Raw genomic sequence first — 19,722 nt, 5'->3', positions numbered from 1 at the left:
GAAATGTCTTCATTCTTTTTTAGGCTGCTGAGAGAGTAGGGGCAGAGAGGGAGAGTGCAGGGGAGAGGAGAAAAGGGGCAAAAGGGGGAAGAGTAGGAAGAATATGTGTGAGAGAGCCTCTGCTTTAGAAGGAATATGATGCTGAAAAAAGCTGACAGGCAGAAAACACGCCTAAGTGGTGTTGCTATAGTTACCGTACCATCTGTGTTCCTGCCTACCCCACGCCAAAGAGTTACATAACCTTGAAACTAGATAAATATGAAAATGGACTTCACAGTGAAACCCGTTATTTTTGTTATTTTTAAAAAGGGTGGTCCTAAATCAAAATGAAACACTGCACAAATGCTTTTTAAGTCTACTTCCACGGGAAATACTCTAGGAGGCAAGAACAATTCCCCTTGAGGGCATCAAGGAATCTCTGAAGTACTGCAGTGGCCCTGATTTTAAAGTCTTTGAGAGGCTATTGTGCTTATTCAATTTACAATTAGGTGATGTCTCAGCAGTTGATATATTTATATGTTTTCAACTGCAGTTGATTTACAAATAAACCAAAGGTAAACTAAAACACAAGAACTGTTCTCTACAAGGAAATGAGACTCCATTGACCCAAAATCCAATTTTCCTCAAATGTGGGCGTGTCCAAAGAATATACTCTCCCAGGCACAGGGAAGAGAATATTCTAAATTCATATCTCTCACTAGAAATGGAGCATTTTTGTGCAAGTTTACAGGAACTGTGATCCAAATTGTTGTATCACAACTGGCAGAAAAACCATCCCTAACCCAGCCCACCTACCCACGGGCCCACAACATGATATTGATATAATAGAAATGCCAGCCACAAATGAGCAACTTGCAACCATGACAAGTGAGAATTGGGTGGCTGTCGGATTTTGTCAGAGTTTCATCCCCAAACTGCTTCTCAGTCTCCCTGGGAAAATTCGTGTTTGGGTCCCATGAAGGCCAATCATTCCTAAGACTCTATTTCCAGCCTTTAGCTTCTCCCAGTAGATATCCTGCAGGGACCTCAAAATTCGCATGTCCAAGGATTAATTTTTCCATCTCCTATCACTTGTTCCACTTTCCCTATCCCAGTTAATATCCAAGCAGAAAGTTCAAAGCTACCTTCAGCTTTCCCACCTCCCAACACTTGAGCCATGTAACTTAGGTGAGTTATCTCACCTGTCATGACTTAGCCTGAGTTTCCCTCAGTTGCCAAAAAGGTACCTTTCTTCTCAAGTTAGTGATGAAGGTTAAATAAGAAATTGTGTGGAGAGTGCTCAAACAGTGCCTGGCACTAGTAAATGCTCAGGAGATGGTGGTGGTTTCACGAGTATTCCTCACTGGATGACTGCACAGGATTCTAATCCATCGTCCTGAGGGCAGAACTTTCCCACTTTTTCCATGCTTACTCTCTGCTCCTTTTAGGGCCTGGGAGGGGGCACAGTATATAATCATTTACCTATTGTAGTTTTCCTGTCCTTGTGTTGTCACTGTGTGTTGGGTATGTGGAGAGCAGAAAACTTGTCTATTTTTTTAATCAATTTTTTTTTATTGAAGTATAATTGATTTACAATGTTGTGTTAGTTTCTGGTGTACAGATATCTATATCTATATCTATATATTCTTTTTCAGATTCTTTTCCATTATAGTGTATCACAAGATATTAAATATAATTCCCTGTGCTATACAGTAGGACCTTGTTGTTTATCTATTTTATATATAGTAGCGTACATCTGCTTTTTTTTGTCACACACAATATATTAAATGAAAAGTGTACATTATAAGACAGTATGAATAGTATAATCCATTTTTTAAAAGTTTGTAAATAAGCATACTTATGCATACAGAAAATCTGAAAAGTATATATGCCAAATATAAAGTGATAATTGCTCATGGGGTAGACTGTGGGAGATTTTTTTTCCCTTTCTGCTTCTCTGTGATTTCCTAAAAAGACAGTGGTGCCCCTGGGCTGCTCTAGAGCCCCAGGTACTAGAGGTGTCCTGCTGTGGAGCCATCCAGGCCCTGCTTACCCAAACCCAAGTCAGGTGGCAGGGACATCTGAGGTCACTGGGCATGCAGCCCTGGGAGACCCAGGCCAGGGGGCTCCTTTCCCCACTCTGCAGCACCACTCCCTTTCCTCTCCTAATTTATCCCTCCCACCCTTTGGTAACCATAAATTTGTTTTCTATGTCTGTGACTCTGTTTCAGTTTTGTAAATAAGTTCATTTGTATCATTTTTTAGATTACACCTATAAGTGATATCATATGCTATTTGTCTTTCTCTGACTTACTTCACTTAGTATGATAATCTCTAGGTCCAACCATGTTGCTGCAAATGGCATTATTTCACTCTTTTTTATGGCTGAGTCATGAGCCATGGAGAAAAGTGGCGACTAGTGTATTCTGCATGGGGCTGGAACGTGAACTGTGTTAGGAGGTGGAGTATAGTAGATGGTTTCCCAAAATGGCAGCATCAATATTCCCCATCCCACGAGCTTTTCACAATGTGATTCTGCCACTTCTCTCCTCAAGAGGTAGTGCCTATTTTCTCTCCTCTTGAATCTGGACTGGCTTCGTGACTTGCTTTGACCAATAAAATGTGACAGAAGTGACATAAATCTTATAGTTTCACGTAAAAGATTTTATAGCTGAAATCCTCCAAGAATGTTGCCTTGAGCCCACCATACTGCAAGCAATGTGGAGAGGCCACCTGCGGTGAAGATCAATGTGCCGTGGCCGACAGCCTCCGCTGAGCCCAGTCCCCAGCCCATCCGCCATATGGGCACAGCCCCGTGAACGATGCCGGGAGAGATCGGTGGAATCACTCAGGCAACCCACAGAATCGTGAGAAAAAAAATAAGCTGTTGAATGATTAGTCATGTGAATGAATACGTCCATTATCTTGTTCCCATCTTCTTACAGTTTAATTTCCTACCCCTTGCCCTTGACATTGCATAAGGAATTATTTAGACAAATATTAAGATTTTAAGTTTCTTCATAGAGTATTATCCAAAACCACCTTGAATTTTCAATGTTTTGGTAAAGCCGTAATATTCATAGCGAATTTTTAAATGTGGGGAATTGAGACAATGAATACCCAGATGTTAAGTGCCAAGATGAAATCTGTGGCGTGGGAATTCAAACAGCTGAACAAGCAGGGTTATCACCCGTTGACTGTGGGCACCCAGGAGAGTCAAAATGTGAAGAAAACTTTGAACATGTGTCGTTGATTATATCAGTTTGATCAAACACACTCAAAAGAGAGATGATTCCTGCTGAGCCAATCAGGAAACGAAAACAAGTGTCTGAAAACATTAGGGCAGAGTTGGTCACTAGGAAGCACATTTCACCTTGAGATGCAATCTTGGTGGAAAATTTTAGTTTGTACTTCTTCTCCTGGACATAAAATTGCTGACTTAATCATATTAATCCCCAGTGGAAAGAAACCAAAGGCTTCTCATTTAAAATAAATAATAATGTAATAAATGTTTGAGAGTACTGTTGACTTGGTCTTCAAAACCTGACTTTGCAGGTTGGGGAACTGATGCTGAAAGGCCTTTTCAGAGGTGGGAGGTGGGCGGGTAGAGAGGCTGACTGAGGAAGCGCTCACAGATCACTGGGCATTCCTGTTGATCTGGGGTGGAGGCTGCAGAGAATCCTTTCTGCTATAGGAGAAGACAAGTCTGCCCTGCCTAGATCTCCGGGTATCCAACCCGGAAGCCTCAGGACAATCCTTACACAAGATTTTTAGGTTTTAGTTGGTGGGGCATGTATTTTGTTTTCTTAACTCTTCTTAGACACATACATACCTGTAGCTACCTTCTTTCCTATTCTTGGGTCTCTGAAAACTTATTTTCTTCATGTTGGGCATTAGATACCCTTGCTGGAAGAGCTCAGACCTTTCTGCTGTCACGATAAGGCTTACACTGCATTTCCCTTGCCATGCTGAGAGCTGCTGAGTAGTTATAACTGGGGTGAACGCTAGTGCATCAGAAAAGCAACCTGACCTTCGGTGTCTGGCTGGCTGGCTGGCAGACCCTTTAGAAGTCATCTGCTTTTTGGTTAAAATGTCACAAGTTACTGTGTCAAGGAAATTTGATCTTTGGCTTTTTTGAAATCAGAAACCCAGATTCCCCCTTCTTTTCACTAAGTACCATATTTTTTGGTCAGGAGAAAGTTCCTTTTTCAGATGAGTTTATATAAATGAACATCTTTTGTCATTTACTTACACACCAAAATCTGGATGGGAAGTTCTGCTAGTAGTAAACCTTAAGTAATGCCATTACTTATTACCACATTTTTTTTTAAAAGAAAAGAAAACTATTTCAGTTTTGGACGTTTATTATTTTCAGAATTAAACTTTGGGTTCCAGTTTTGAGATAAACATAAATTTTTTTTTCTAATTGTTTAAAAGGAAAACACACATTGCTTCTTTATTGGAATAGAGAGAAACAAGCACCCCTCTATCTTTAGAATTCTTCAGGCCTTTTTTTTTTTTTTTTTTTTTTGCGGTACGCAGGCCTCTCACTGTTGTGGCCTCTCCCGTTGCGGAGCACAGGCTCCGGACGCGCAGGCTCAGCGGCCATGGCTCACGGGCCCAGCCGCTCTGCGGCATGTGGGATCTTCCCGGACCGGGGCACGAACCCGTGCCCCCTACATCGGCAGGCGGACCCCCAACCACTGCGCCACCAGGGAAGCCCCCTTCAGGCCTTTTAAAGAGACTTAGCTGCTAACTTTACTATGAGAATCCCGTCCATCTTTCCCCAGCACTCGTTTTATAAGAATGTAAATAACCTTGCTTCCCAACACGCCCTTCTGCGCAGAGGCCTGGGCTGTTCCCTGACTCACTGTGATCTCTGTTGATGCAGTTTGGTTCAGCTGGTCTTAAAATTCTCTGCAGTTTGGAGCTTCCTCCCCTTGGCTGATTCCCTGTAGTTTCAAAACCACAGCAGTGGACCTCTAGCCTTGCAACAGAGCATGCATAAACAAAAAGCCAGCAGCCTGACGGACAGATCCAGGGATGGAAAGCAGAGGGCTGGAACCTTAGGCTCAGATGCACAGCTGGACAAACAGCACATGCTGGGCTCCCAGTGTACCTGGCAGAAGGGAGAATTCCTGGCTCTCCTGATTTCTTTTTCTCTTCATTAGCATCATCTTCCTCCCTTCTTTAAACCCACAATCCTGTTGAGCACTTCCGCCATGAACCTATGGCCTGAATGGCTATTCCAGCCTTTCTTCAATTCTTCCCTCAGAGGCTGGGAGGCACTTCCATACAGCTCAACCCTAACCTTCCTGGGACAGCTGCACCTAGCACACAGGTACTGCACCCTTGGGCATTCCATCCATTATGAGACATGAAAAGTAGCAAGAGACTGGAAAAGGGTCCTCCCTGGCCTCCTGGGAAGACAGCAACATCACCTGGATCAAGGTGTGCCAGGATCAGCTCTTCAGTACCTCTGGCTCTTTCAATCTGTAGTTCATCATCTGATTATTCATGTATAAGAGTCTCATTTTCCATAGTCTAGATTCAGTGTCAGCTTCCTGTAAACAGGAAAATTGTCTAACCCACTGAGTTGCCCAAAGGGCCTGGCATATGGTAACTGTTCAAGGCATTCTAACTTAACAGGATCCAGAGACTCCTCCAGAAAGACCACAGTGTAAATTGAGAGTAGGACCGTAATCACATGCAGCATCACAACAGTGGTTTTTATAAAGATTCCTAAACTGTCTCAGCCGTCATTACTCAGGGGGAAAATTCTCTTATAACTTACAAAATCTTTCTTTTGATTTTACTTTTTTTGGTCTCTATTTTTTTTTTAATTGAAGTATAGTTGATTTACAATGTCGTGTTAGTTTCAGGTATACAGCAAAGGGATTTATCTATATTCTTTTTCAGATTCTTTTCCGTTATATGTTATTACAGAATATTGAATATAGTTCCCTGTGCTACACAGCAGGCCCTTGTTCATTATTTATTTTAAACAGCTTTCTTCTTTTTCTTCCCCACAGAATTCAACCTAGGAATCTGGCTTCCCATCCTGGCTGTAGGTCAGAACCACCTGGGGTGCTTGCCAGAACCACAGCTGCTCTGCCCCGACCCCCATTCCCCTCACCACCGATTTTGAGGCGTTAGATATGGGATGCAGTTGGAAAATACGCATTTGTTTTAAGTTGCCCAGGTAATTGTCTCACGCCTGGCAAAGGTTTGGGTCCACCGGCCCCAGAGAACGCTGAAATGCAGAGCCGTGTGCTAAACCTCCCACGGCCTGCAAAATTGCTGGGGAGGCCGAGGGTGTAGCACTCGTAACAATCAGCTTCCTATCAGGGTTGGCACAGGGAGGGGTGGAGATTCACGTTGATCATTTACACTAAACATACATTTACTGTTGGTGCCTCCTCATGGGTAAGCAAGAGAATTTTCCCTCGTGAGATAAGCGCCTTTCCAATTCATGGCATTGGACGTTAGGATGTGTATTTGAAGCTGGTGGACTGAGTCAAAGGAATGAGTTAAGGTTGGTTGCAAAATAAAAGTTCTATGAGGAGAAAATGTTTATGAAGGGCAGGAAGCATGTACTGTTTGAAAAGTCTCTGTTTGCCCACCAAGGCAAACTACTTAGACACATCCAGCTGAGTCTGACTAGAAGACAAGCGATGGCCATACTGGCTCTGATTCCACAGTGTGCCTGCCTTTCCAGGCCCAGGCTCCTAACCAGCAACCGGCCCTGGCCTCTCCCTGCTGACAGGCATCTCTCCCAATTAGAGGAGTCTCTTTTTTCATTCCTCATATTTCTGTCCCGCCTCATCCATCCCTCAACAGCACGGTTAAGTCAAGAGAGCCATCTGAGTTGGCGCAATGCTTCTTCTATGGTGATTATTAATGATTCATTCATACACAGTTGACCCAATAGCCGTATTGATCTAAGCAGTCACACAGCTCTATGTCCATTAGCTGTTAGGATTCCCAAACACTGAATCAGTCATGTCTCAGCCTGGCAGCCTTTATTATATAGTCTTATATTCCACTAATGCAGCAAATATACTTGTGGACACAAAGTTAAAAGAGACTGGCTAGAATCTTATCATCCATTTATCCACCCAAGAAAGGCAGGCCAGTTAAGTCTCATTTCTCATGTAGCCCAGCAAATGGAATGATTATTGCATTTCTGCACATGGAAGCCACATTTCCAATGTCAAATTAGAGAATTTTAGAAATGTCATTATGCAACCTGCTACGGTTTTAGAGATATGCTGCCTGAGTTAATGTCTGCCTTTCCATACCCTAACTTTACGTTTGCTTCTGCAAAGACTGCAAGACATTTTGCTGACATTCTTATTCTGGAGCAAAGGAGGGCACAATATTACTACTCTTTTTTATACTGTTGAAAGATTCCGAAGCTAATTGGGAGAATGAAATAGAAATTGGATGGAAGTCTAAAGTCCAAGTGTTCCCAAGTCCAAGCTCGTACTGCTTGCTGTACGACAGGCCAATAAATCAATGTGTTGGGACAAGGAATAGTGATTTTATTTGGAAAGCCAGCAGCCTGAGAAGATGAAGAACTAGTGTCCCAAAAAACCATCTTACCTGAGTTAGAATTCAGGCTTCTTTTATACTAAAAGGAGGGGACTGAAGTCAAACATTTCCTAGTTCTGGTCAGCCTCTGGAGGGGATGTGTTCATTTCTTCCTCCCTGCAGTTATTCACAGGTGGGCCTGGTCAGGATGTTTCCTGCACTCTAAGCAAAGGTATTTTAGGGCTTCCCTGGTGGCGCAGTGGTTGAGAGTCCGCCTGCTGATGCAGGGGACATGGGTTTGTGCCCCGGTCAGGGAAGATCCCTACGTGCCGCGGAGAGGCTGGGCCTGCGAGCCATGGCCTCTGAGCCTGCGCGTCTGGAGCCTGTGCTCTGCAACGGGAGAGGCCACAGCAGTGAGAGGCCCACGTGCCGCAAAAAAAAAAAAAAGGTATCTTAGCTTAATGTTCATTACCTGGGAGGCAGGGCTCCCAGCAATGGGCCATTACCTATATTTAAGCTTATAGGCAACATCCCTCTAGCGGTTAACTTTTAATAGAATACAATGGTTCTTCCCTATTACACAAGATTGCTGCTAACTAGTTATTTAACTTTGGATGGTTACTTAACTCCTTGTGCTCACCTTTCTCAGTCATGCATTTTTTTCATTCAATATACATTTCTTAAATTATGTGCGAATATTTAGAGCCAAAAGATCTCATAAATAAAGTGGTTCAGGGACTTCCCTGGTGGTGCAGTGGTTAAGACTCTGCGCTCCCAATGCAGGGGGCCAGGGTTTGATCCCTGGTCAGGGAACTAGATACCACATGCATGCCACAACTGAGAGTTCGCATGACACAACTAAGGAGCCCACAAGCCACAACTAAGGAGGCAGTGAGCTGCAACTAAGAAGCCTGCGAGCTGCAACTAAGGAGCCCACCTGCCACAACTAAGACCCAGTGCAACCAAATAAATAAATAAATAAAAATAAAGTGGTTCAGGGGTTCACGTGGAAGGACATGGAAGGACAGAGAGGGTCTCATGCATTTGAGACCAATGTGGAGGCTGCACCCTGGGCCTGCCTTGTGCCTGGTGAGGTCACTCTTATCTTCAGAAATGTTCCCAGCAGTTCACGACTTGTGAACTTGATGAATATGGCCCTTTGTTATAGAAACAGATGCTTTTCCTTATTCTTATTAATTGCACTGAAATAAATCGTCCAGTGAGGTTCCAGTCAAAAGGTTTGGACTTCATTTTGTGCAGGACAAGTCACTCCAAAAAGTCACTCACAATGGTATTTTTGACATTCACATTTAGGATCAAGTGATATCTGATGTTCCGGCTCCTCTCTGGCTTCACAGCAGGTCGAAAATGTTTCTCACTAATTATGTCTCAGTCCCATGACTTAGCTCATGGTTTGGCCACGTACAGCCTTCTTATACAATGTCTGACATGTCCTGTCTTCCACACAAGGCCTGATAGTATCCAGGAATTGTGTGCGTATCTGTCGTATTTCACAGTTCAAGAAAGGACCGGTGTCTGGTACACAAGTAGACCCCCAACAGTGCTCGATAGTATGAAGGAGGAGTGCATGAATGGACACAGTTCCTGCTCCATTCCCTGTCACCACCTGTTTCTTTACTCTTCAGGCCACAGGATCCTCTCCTGCAGAAGGAGGGGTGAGCTTCATGATCTTGGGCCCCATGTCCTGCTTCTACACACAGTCTGACAGAAAATGTTCTGGGTCTGGGAGACGAGAGACCTGGCCATGCATAGCACATAGTAGGCATGCACATGAAAATGGATTCACTGAATGGAGCCTGCATTCTAGTCTTGGATTTGTAACTAACTAGATCTTGTGTGATTTGGGGCGTAAGGTTCTAAGTCTAAGTTTTCCCACATGTCAAATAGAGGAGTTAGACAAGGTCACCTTGACTACATTTTTTGGCTCTAAGATTCTATCATTTTATGATTTTATATCCTATCTACCCACAGCTTGGATTCATGGCCTGATCTTCCTGTATGGAGCCTGATAGCCAGTGAACTGCTGCATGAGCGAGTACTAGGGAACATCTCTGAGTCTCATTATTGTCGCGTACAAAGGTGGACAGCAATCCTTCGGCTGTTTTGTGGCTTGAATGAAATAAGGGACATGAGGTTCCTAGAAACATTTGTGACACATAGAAGGTGCCCAACAAAGGAGCGTTGTTGCTGTTTTCATTATTTTTTTATTTTATTTTGCGGTACGCGGGCCTCTCACTGCTGTGGCCTCTCCCGTTGCGGAGCACAGGCGCCAGACGCACAGGCTTAGCGGCCATGGCTCACGGGCCCAGCCACTCCGCGGCATGTGGGATCTTCCCGGACCGGGACACGTACCTGTGTCCCCTGCATCGGCAGGCGGACTCTCAACCACTGCGCCACCAGGGAAGCCCAATTATTAAATAACCGTCTTTCCTCCGCTCTTTTAGCTAATAGAACTTTGCTAAATCAACTGGCCTTAAATTAACTAGAGTATATAGCTCCGGTCTCTACTCTAAAAATATTCAGTCGTGGACTCCAATGTTGGGCAAATCCAGATTCTAATAATAGCTCAGCCACTTCCTAGCTGTGTAACCTTAGACAGCCCGGTTAACCACTCAGAACCTCAGTCTCTTCATCTGTAAATGATGTATTATTATGCTTCTTCTGCTGGTTTTCTGTGAGGATTAATGGTATGTAAAGAATCTGGCATAGGAGTGGCTCAAAAATACCAGCTATAATTGCAAGTCCATGGTGTTAGGCAAGGCTGGGCTCAGGTGTTTTAATAACTTCACCACGCATGGGAGAAAACAAGCATAGTCTATTAAATTCCATTCTTCTTACTGCAGCCTGCCTGCAATGATTTCTAGCAGCATTCCACATGATGGTTTTATTCCTCTCACACCACCTTATCTGGGAACTTCCAGATTATTGTCAAGGATCTGACAATAAGTAGGTGAGAAAATTTAACCAGTTCCAACAATAAGGATAGTTAGTGCAACCTACTCCCTGTTACAACGCCTAAGTAATCCAAACCAGTTAGTAATACAAAAAATCATTTTGATTTGACTTTGACACGAAGCTTGGATGTTATGGCGACAAACTTCCTCTCTCATCAAGTTCTGCTGGGTATAAAATCAACTGTCATTTCCTGAGTTCATAGCAACTGAAACAAGGAAGCAGCAGTTCAAAAACCTACTTGGTTTCAGAGAAGCCCAGCTTGCTCCGTGTTAAATATTTGCTACAGAAATCCTCCAGCAATCCATGAAATGCACAGAACCAAAACTGTTTACTCATCAAGTGGGAAATGCGTGGAGAATTGACTCTATGAATTCAGCCAGCACTGGCCAGTCCCACTCACATGCATGTGATCTTCCTGGCCATCTAGAGCCCTGGGGGCAGCCGTCAGGGACGGCTGTGAGTGGCTTTGCCCAGGGGACCTAAGGCTCTCTGCTGAGAAAGGCCAGATTTACTGGGACTCTCTTTACCTGAGAGGCGGGTGCGGGGATACCTCTGCAGGGCGGTTAACCCAAAGGCAAGCAGCACTCTGTTTAGCCCACAGCTAATAAAAGATCAACCAGGCTGCCCTTTTTTAGAATCATAAATGAGAAGAATCAAGTACATCTCTCTTCGTTCTTATGACAGCCTCAAAACCCACATCAAAACCCAGCTGTTCGAATAAAGATGCAGACATAGAGAATGGACTTGAGGACAGGGGGAGGGAGAAGGGTAAACTGGGACAAAGTGAGAGAGTAGCATTGACATATATACACTACCAAATGTAAAATAGACAGCTAGTGGGAAGCAGCTGCATAGCACAGGGAGATCAGGTGTTTTGTGACCACCTAGAGCGGTGGGATAGGGAGGGTGGGATATGGGGATATATGTATATGTATAGCTGATTCACTTTGTTATACAGCAGAAACTAACACACCATTGTAAAGCAATTAATCTCCGATAAAGATGTTAAAAAAAAAAACCCAGCTGTTCAAGTGCTGGGAGAAAGCCTTTGGTCCTGAAAGTGCCTGAAATAGTTAAGCAAGGACCTAGAGAAGGAAAGAGCCACATTCCCTTAAGTGAGTGAAACTGACTCTTTTAAAAAACGTTGTTTTATAGTATATTAAATTATAATCCATAATTTCTGAGAATATTTGGGGGCAATAATGTACAGAAAGAGTCATACTCTTTTTAAGCAACTGACAGTATTTGTACTCTTTCTTTTTTTTAATTTTATTTATTTTGGGCTGCATTGGGTCTTCGTTGCTGCACACGGGCTTTCTCTAGTTGTGGCGAGCGGGGGCTACTCTTCCTTGCGGTGCGTGGCTTCTCCTGCTGCAGAGCACGGGCTGTAGGCGCACAGGCTTCAGTAGTTGTGGTGCACACGCTCAGCAGTTGTGGCTCGCGGGCTCTAGAGCGCAGGCTCAGTAGTTGTGGCGCATGGGCTTAGCTGCTCCTCGGCACGTGGGATCTTCCTGGACCAGGGATCGAACCCATGTTCCCAACACTGGCAGGCAGACTGCACCACCAGGGAAGTCCAGTATTTGTACTCTAGAGATAAAGCTTTTGTGTAAACTTTAGGAACAATGTTTGCATGAACTTTGGAACCCACACCTGTCAGATCATTCTACCTCAGTTACTCGTGGAAAACAAATTATTTTGACTTGATTCTCTTCATGACATTATTGTGCTTTCCCTCGGGAAGATGGGTTTGGAGCATTAGGTGATGTGAGACAGGGCAGCTGGAACCTGGATGTCTGGCCCCAGTCCCAAGCCAGGGGACAGTGAGAGGGGAGAGGCCACATCTGCCACCTCAGTTTCCAGGGGACACTCTGTGCACGTAGACTGTGGTGGGTGACAGTCTGAGCTGTTCAGTTATGTTTTTTCTCCATAGACATTCTCTGTTCTCTCCCCCTGCCCACTTCTCCCCAACACAGGGCGAGATGGGAAGCAGAAGGGTCTGCAGGCCCTGCTGGCTTTTGCTTTCCAAAAGCCAAACCCATGGAAGAGGACAGGGTTTGAGGCAGAGGCCGACCCCTGGAGGACCTTGGAAGGAGGTAATTAGGCTTAAATTAGGCATGAGATGGGACTCTCATGATGGGACTAATGCCCTTTTAAGACGAGGAAGAGAGGCCAGTGTGATCTCTCCTTCCAGCGCACGCAGCGAGGACAGGCCACGTGAGTAAGAAGGCGGCTGTCTGTGGCTGCAGAAGCGAGGCCTCACCAAGCACTTTGATCTTGGACTTCCCAGCCTGTAGAACTTTGAGAAATAAACATCCGGAGTTTAAGCCACCCAGTCTATGGTATTTTGTTACAGCAGCCCAAGTCGCCTAAGACAGACAGAGAGGTCTTCAAAGACCATTATTCGGAGAACTTTTCATCATTTTTAGCACTCTGTGAGCCTCCCTCCCAGACTCGAAGGCAATGGTGGGAGAGGAAGGGCCCCAATACTGACTAAATGAAGCCCAGGTCTGTTTGGGTAGAGGCCTGAAGTAGAGATTAAGTTGATGAACAGATTATAGAAAAAGAGGGACTTCCCTGGTGGTCCAATGGCTGAGACTCAGTGTTCCCAACGCAGAGGGCCTGGGTTCAATCCCTGGTCAGGGAACTAGATCCCACATGCCGCAACTAAGAGTTCGCATGCTGCAACTAAAGATCCTGCAGGGTGCAACGAAGATCCCGCGTACCACAACGAAGACCCGGTGCAGGCAAATAAGTAAATAAATAAATATTTTTTAAAAGGTTATAGAAAAACCCCCAATATTTCTTGTATAAATGCATTTGTGGACAGAATCGTTTCAGCAAGCATAGATAGTGCTATGGTCTGAATGTTTGTTTCCCCCTGCCCCAAATCCACATGTTGAAACCCTAATCCCCGCCGATGATGGTATTAGAAGGTGGGGCCTTGGGGAGGTAATTAGGTCATGAGGATAAAACTCTCACAGACAGGATTAATTCTTCTATAAAAGAGACGCCACAGAACTCCCTAGCCCCTTCCACCACGTGAGGGCACAGTGAGAAGTCTGTGACCCAGAAGCGGGTCCTCACCTGACCCTGCTGACACCTGACCTCAGGCTCCCAGCCTCCAGGACCGTGAGAAATAAATCTCTGTTGTTTATAAGGTACCCAGTCTACGGTATTTTGTTATAGCAGCCCAAACAGACTAAGACAAGTGGCTTTCTATTCTCACACCATCCTGAACTTTAATTTTGATTTACACTGATCAGAAGTAATAACGAACGGGATTCTACTCTATCCTTTGTATTTTACCAAAAAAATATCACATTCATCTGGAGCCAGTGCTCTCGGCACCAGAATAAGTGCTTTCCTGCTTTTTGTTCTGCCTTTTAAAAGACATACAAGGGGCTTCCCTGGTGGTCCAGTAGGTAAGACTCCGTGCTCCCAATGCAGGGGGCTCAGGTTCAATCCCTGGTCAGGGCACTAGATCCCACATGCATGCCACAAGTAAGAGTCTGCACACTGCAACTGAAAGATCTGCATGCCGCAGTGAAGATCCTGTGTGCTGCAACTAAGACCTGGCACAGCCAGAATAATTAAATAAATATTTTAAAAAATAAATTAAAAAAATAAAAAAAATACAAGGCCGGGCAGTTTATTTAACCTCCCTAACCCTGTAGTTTTTCATCTGCAGTATTAAGAAGGCACTTATTGAACTGACAAGAACCATGCACAAATGGGGTACTGATAGTCTCTGGCTGTGTCACTCCTGGTCTCTATGGCTGTGTCACCATGAATTAGTTTCTTTACCCATGCTTCGTCAGTGCTGAGTGAACAGTGGGTACTTGACAGACAAATGATGATGAAGAAACTTCTTACTGATAATAATGTCCTTGAACATTTGTCAAGTGTTCTGTTGTTCCCATGGCAGGTCCAAATATTTAATGTGGTTTGATCCTTTTAGCAGCGCTATGAAGTAGGTATTGCTATGCACTCCTGTAACAGGGAAGAACAAATCTGACTCCTTATTAGACCTGTTTCTTTTTCTTTAAGCTTTGTGCTTTGCAGCCTGTGCTTAGTCATGCTGGCTCTGCACCTTTTGTAAAAGAACGTTGCCTATAGCCTGGTATGTACAGAAGAGCCTATTCTCAAGTCTCTGACCTTTAAGAGTATAACGTTTTTCCATTCCTATAAAGATAAAAAGTTGCAGAATGGAGAAAAACATTTCTTTTGTTGGAGGTTTATAGGAACATGGTGACCTGACGTGGTGGACAAGCTGCAACAACAAAGGATCCTGGCACCAAGAAGTCTGCAACAAGTAACCCCGCCCCTCCCTTACCTTGCATTTAAAAGTGCTTTGCTGAAACCCTTTGGGAAGTTTGGGGGGTGATGCAGAGCTTGTTTTGGGTCCTATAGTCATACTCTGAGTTCTGATTTCTTCCTTGATGATAAAGCCACCTCTTTTAACCAGAAATTGGAAATGGAAATGTTGCAAATGTTGCTTTCCTCATTTTGCTTCGTAATAAACACTACATAATGTATCTGGTTCTTCTAACTCTCTCATGAAGGCTCTTATAGAAAACACTAAAATAAAGAGTATTCATCGTCAGTAGCCCCGGGGCTTCCTTCTCAGACCCATTTCTTACTCTGTCCTGTCTTCCTACTTCCCTGTTCCCTTGTGCTGCCTGGCCTCTTTTCTTGCCTGAGGAACAGGTCGTTGCCTTGTTGCCGGCGGGGACAGTGGAGTCACATTGCCTGGTTCGTGGCTCTGCCACTTACTGGCTCCATGACCTCAGCAAATTCCTCAGCCTCAGAGTTCTCGCCTTTAAAACGTGGAAATGTGGAGTCACTCACTTCCTAACGTGACTGCAATGAAATGGACTCACGTAAAGAACCCGGCATAGCGCCTGTCCATTAGAAACTGTGCTGTACATGTCAGGTGCTGTGGTCTCTCAGGAAAGGCCCCTGATCAGCTCATCTGGACTAAAGTGTGTCAGACTATTTTTGTTACAGGCTTTTTTACATTTTGTTTAATGCTATGGTCCTCAAACTCTGAGACTCACCGAAACTGCCTGGGAAGCTGTCCACCGGGCTGGGTTCTGAGTCAGTAAGCTTGGGTAGGGCCAGGGCTGCCGCCCTCCAAGCAAGCCTGAGGGGACCAGTGTTCAAAAACCACGAGTATAACAGGAAGAGCAAAGGCTTTGGAGGCAGAGACCAGAGTCGGTTTCAAGTCATGTGACCTGGGACCTGACACTTAACTCTCCATACTACATCCAAAAACCAGGCATAAAAATACCTCTGTCAAGGGGTTAGTATTCGAAAAAAGGAGAAAGTGTATAAAGGCCCTAGCACCATGGGATCTCAGTGCATGAGGGAAGTGTATACAGAAGGAACCGCAGAGAAGTTCTAATTAAGTCTCTTTGCATTACAGAAGGAAAAACAGACTTACATGGTTAAATTAATAGATGCTCAAAAGACGCTCACTGAAAGGGGACCAGATCTTGCACATCAGAGCTGGGACTTGAGTTTGTCTTTCCTGTGAGCGTCAAACTCAGAACCTTAACAAAACGCCAGGCTCTAGCCCTTCACGATAAAGCTCACTCTCATATGTTATGTTATTAGCGTGTAACCCTCTCAGGATCTTTAGAAGGGGTGATCACCACACAGCACGAGATTGGTAATGGTGGAATTTTACGCAGTCAAGGAGGGAAGTATTACCTACCGTACGATGCTCTGTGTTCAGTATGGAACTGCAGCCAGAGGGCAGCCAGAGGGCTTCCTCCGAATCCCTCAGCATGACGTTCTGAGCTAAATACTATGCTACCCTAGAAATCTGGTACCGTACCTGCCATCACACTATTGTGAACAATTTCTTGAATTGAAGAAGCGGAGGCTGTGCTGTCTTGTCAGCACAACCCGAAGTGGCTGGCTATTGTCATGAGTATCTCTTCCTTAAAAATGAAATGTTTCTGTTCATTTCCATTCTCAGAGTTGCATAGAAAATTTGGAAATACTCTACACATTTTGAATTTTAAAGCTGAGAGGATCTAATGCATTGTGCTTTCAATCTTTTTGGACCGTAAGTAAGAAATACATTTACATATGACCCAGGTCTCTCTCTCTCGCGCACACACACACACACACACACACACACACACACACACACACAAATACATATTCTATTCTATTTCACATTATTATTTGTATTTATTCTATTTCACATTTTAATATCTGTTGGACCTATTAACTTGGTTTCTTGATCCATTAATGGGTCATGACCTGAAGTTTTAAAAATACTGCTATAGAGATGACAGTTCGACCTCTCCATGTTATTCGGAGGAAAAAAAAGAAAGCCCAGAAAAATGACGTAACTTATCCAAGGTCGCATAGCAAATAGATTGAGAGAACAGCAAATTCAAAGGCAAAGAGGGCTGAAAGAGGATGTAGGGCTGAAAGAGGATGTAGGGGAGGTCAGTAAGGATAAGGGAGTAGGGGGGGTAGAGGTGAGTGAGCCAGTGCGCCAACATGAAGCTCTGTGTGTGCTCACACACACGTGTGCTCACACAAACTCCACAAGCTGTGGGAGCCCAAGAAGCATTTCAAATAGGCAGCTAACAAACAAAGTCTATGTTTTCAACTACTGGTGGCCAGGGCACTGAGGATGTAGTGGGTGGAGAGCAGAGGAGAGGCAATCTCTCCTCTTAATGCCATACCTTCTCTCCTCCCTTGTACCAGCATCTTTCCAACCCTTGCCACATTCCCATCTGAAGCAAGCATCCCATCCCTGGACTTCCTGTCTTCCTAGGACATCCTTGCACTTCCTGATAGCAGCCCTGGTGATGAGAAAACCCATCTGGACGATCCAACATCAGGATTCACAGTTCTATGCTCCCTTGACTCTGATGACCCCCATTGTAACTGCATCACCTGAAACAAGGTCATGCCTTAGACCGTACCAGCACTAGACACTGTTCCCAGGTCTTATCCTATGGAATTGCCCAGATTCATCTCATTTCTCCAGTCACCCATCTCCAATCCCAGCAAGAATTAATTAAATGCTACTAATGTGCAAGGGAATCCATGAGGAGTGGAAGATACCAAGGTATATAATACACAATCCTGTGCTCAAGAAGATCCTCATCTTGGGACAGACCGACAAATAAAGAACTAAAATCCAGGGTGATATACGCCATGCTGCTGCTGGTGGCAGAATCATAGTAGTTAATAATAGTTAACATCTGTTTGGTGCTTCTTATGACCAGGCACTATTCTACGTGCTATGTGGGTACGAACTCAGCCCTCTTAAACAGGTAAAGGCAATTTAGCTGGTAAGTGTCAGAGCCAGGAATCACAGCCAGATACCCTGGCTCCAGAAGCCATGCTAATAACCATCAATGATAAAGAGAGACACATGCTGCTGTGGGAGTCTCTTAGGGGGGACCTCATGGAGAACATTCTGGAAATGATGACCCCTGACATGAGTCTTGAAACGTGATTAGATTTAGCCAGTTGGAGACTGTGGATGGGAAGGAGGTGATCCAGGTAGAAAGAGCAAAGAGTTGGAGGTGAAAATTGATAGACAACATTATGGGTCAAGCAAACGGTTCAGCCTGGCTGGAATGCAGGATGCATGCATGGGTAAGGCAAGAGATAAGGTGGGCGAGATACGAATTTTGTTTTTGTTCCCCGGCACACAGTGTCTGGGGCTCCAAAATGCTGTAAAATGCTATGGCCTCCTTGAAATCTTTCTTCAGCCCTGACAGCCAGAGGTTTTTCGTCTTCTATTGTTTTCCAACTCTTGTTCCTACAGCATTTGCACCGGGCCTCACGCTGTCATGTTCTCTGACTTGCTCACCCTCTGCTGGGTGGTAAGCATCCCCCTCTCTGACCTGAACCTACCGCAGAGCTTTGCACCTAGTAGATACTTACTTCCTCACCCAACTAGTTCCAGGAAGGATTCGGGGGAGCTTCTGAGTACCTAACTGGTACACTGTACAGAAAAAGCTCTGATTGAAACTGAGATAAGCCCTGAGTCAGGTCTGTTGATGGAAATGAAGTATGCATTTCCTGGGTCATGGAGGTCAGCGGCCACAGGAGAGGGAAAGGGCAGTTTTTAGGAAGGGCTGGGATTGTAACCCAGGAGAGGTAGCAGGCAGGTCCATGGAGCAGAGGAGGGCTAAAACCACTTTCTGATTTGGTGGGACTCCGGCAGCAGAAACACAAAGAGCCCTAGAAGTGATCCAAGGGGGCCTGGAAGTTCACTCCCTGGGAGGGTGTTCCAGTCCTGGTCCCCTCTCAGGGCTCAGCCTAAAGATTGCTTGTACAAGGGACTGACTCGGGCTCTGGCCGAGGCAGCCCGGAGGACTCGTTATTAATGTCCACAGGGGATGGTGGCCTCGGTACCAGCACTCAGACATTCTTGGGTTGCTTGGGTGCCGCCCCACTGCTCGGGAGGCCATGAGGCCCATGGTTGCTTTAACTTCGGGACCTCCACAGAGGGGATCACGTCTTCCTGGGGTGAGGGCAAGGGGCTCAAATGAGGCTTGGGTTTCAGACAATTCGCAAGAAGGCCTAGACTAACTAGGTCATGAGTTTACACCTGGACTGTCCTCCCTGGCTGATGTGCTTAGAAAAAATAAAGGTTAGAGTCCAGCTGAGTGGACCTTATTGCTACGGTGACCTCCGTGAGGCCACTTCTGGGCAGGATGACTCTGCAGCTGGTGGAGTTTATTGGTTAATAAAAGTGCAGGCTTTGGCATGGGGCCCAGATGCAGATGAGGCTCTTCAGCTTACTGGACAAATCACTTCATCTCTCTGAGCTTGCATGTCCACGTCTGTAAAAGGGGAATAATATCTCTCTTAAAAGAGCTGCCATGAGGATTAAGCGTGATCACACCTGCAAAATGCCCAGTGCAGTAACTGATACCTATTAAACACTCCACAAGTTGTGGTTATTTATTTTGACTTCAAGAACCATTGTCTCAATTTAAAAAAAACAACAAACTTAGGGGTTGGGTGATTGTATCATGTGGCAGGTAACTTTACTTTGTCTGCAAAGTAAAGTCCGTTGTTTTCTTTTTGTCTTGAGGGGAAGAATTAAGACCTCGGTGGTAGCACAGTTTAGCTTCAATGACAATAGCCTTCCTCTTGCGTGGATTCAATTGCTGATACTTCCAAGTATGGTACTTATCTTGCTAAATAAGAAACAGGAGTGTTACACTCATGTTTCTTCCAAGTGCT

The 19,722-nt window shown here is 44.8% G+C and overlaps 1 protein-coding gene across 1 annotated transcript in view; it reads left to right on the top strand.

Moving 5' to 3' along the window:
* SH3BGRL2 (SH3 domain binding glutamate rich protein like 2) overlaps positions 1-19,722 on the top strand; it is a 96,088-nt gene that overhangs the window by 6,582 nt on the left and 69,784 nt on the right. Inside the window, exon 2 of the mRNA XM_060167688.1 lies at positions 12,419-12,581. Coding sequence (XP_060023671.1) covers positions 12,419-12,581 — 163 coding nt within the window. The remainder of the gene's footprint in view (positions 1-12,418; positions 12,582-19,722) is intronic.

This window comes from Lagenorhynchus albirostris, chromosome 12, assembly GCF_949774975.1.
Source record: "Lagenorhynchus albirostris chromosome 12, mLagAlb1.1, whole genome shotgun sequence".
Classification (NCBI taxonomy): domain Eukaryota; kingdom Metazoa; phylum Chordata; class Mammalia; order Artiodactyla; family Delphinidae; genus Lagenorhynchus; species Lagenorhynchus albirostris.
This window is presented reverse-complemented; position numbering and strand designations above follow the sequence as displayed.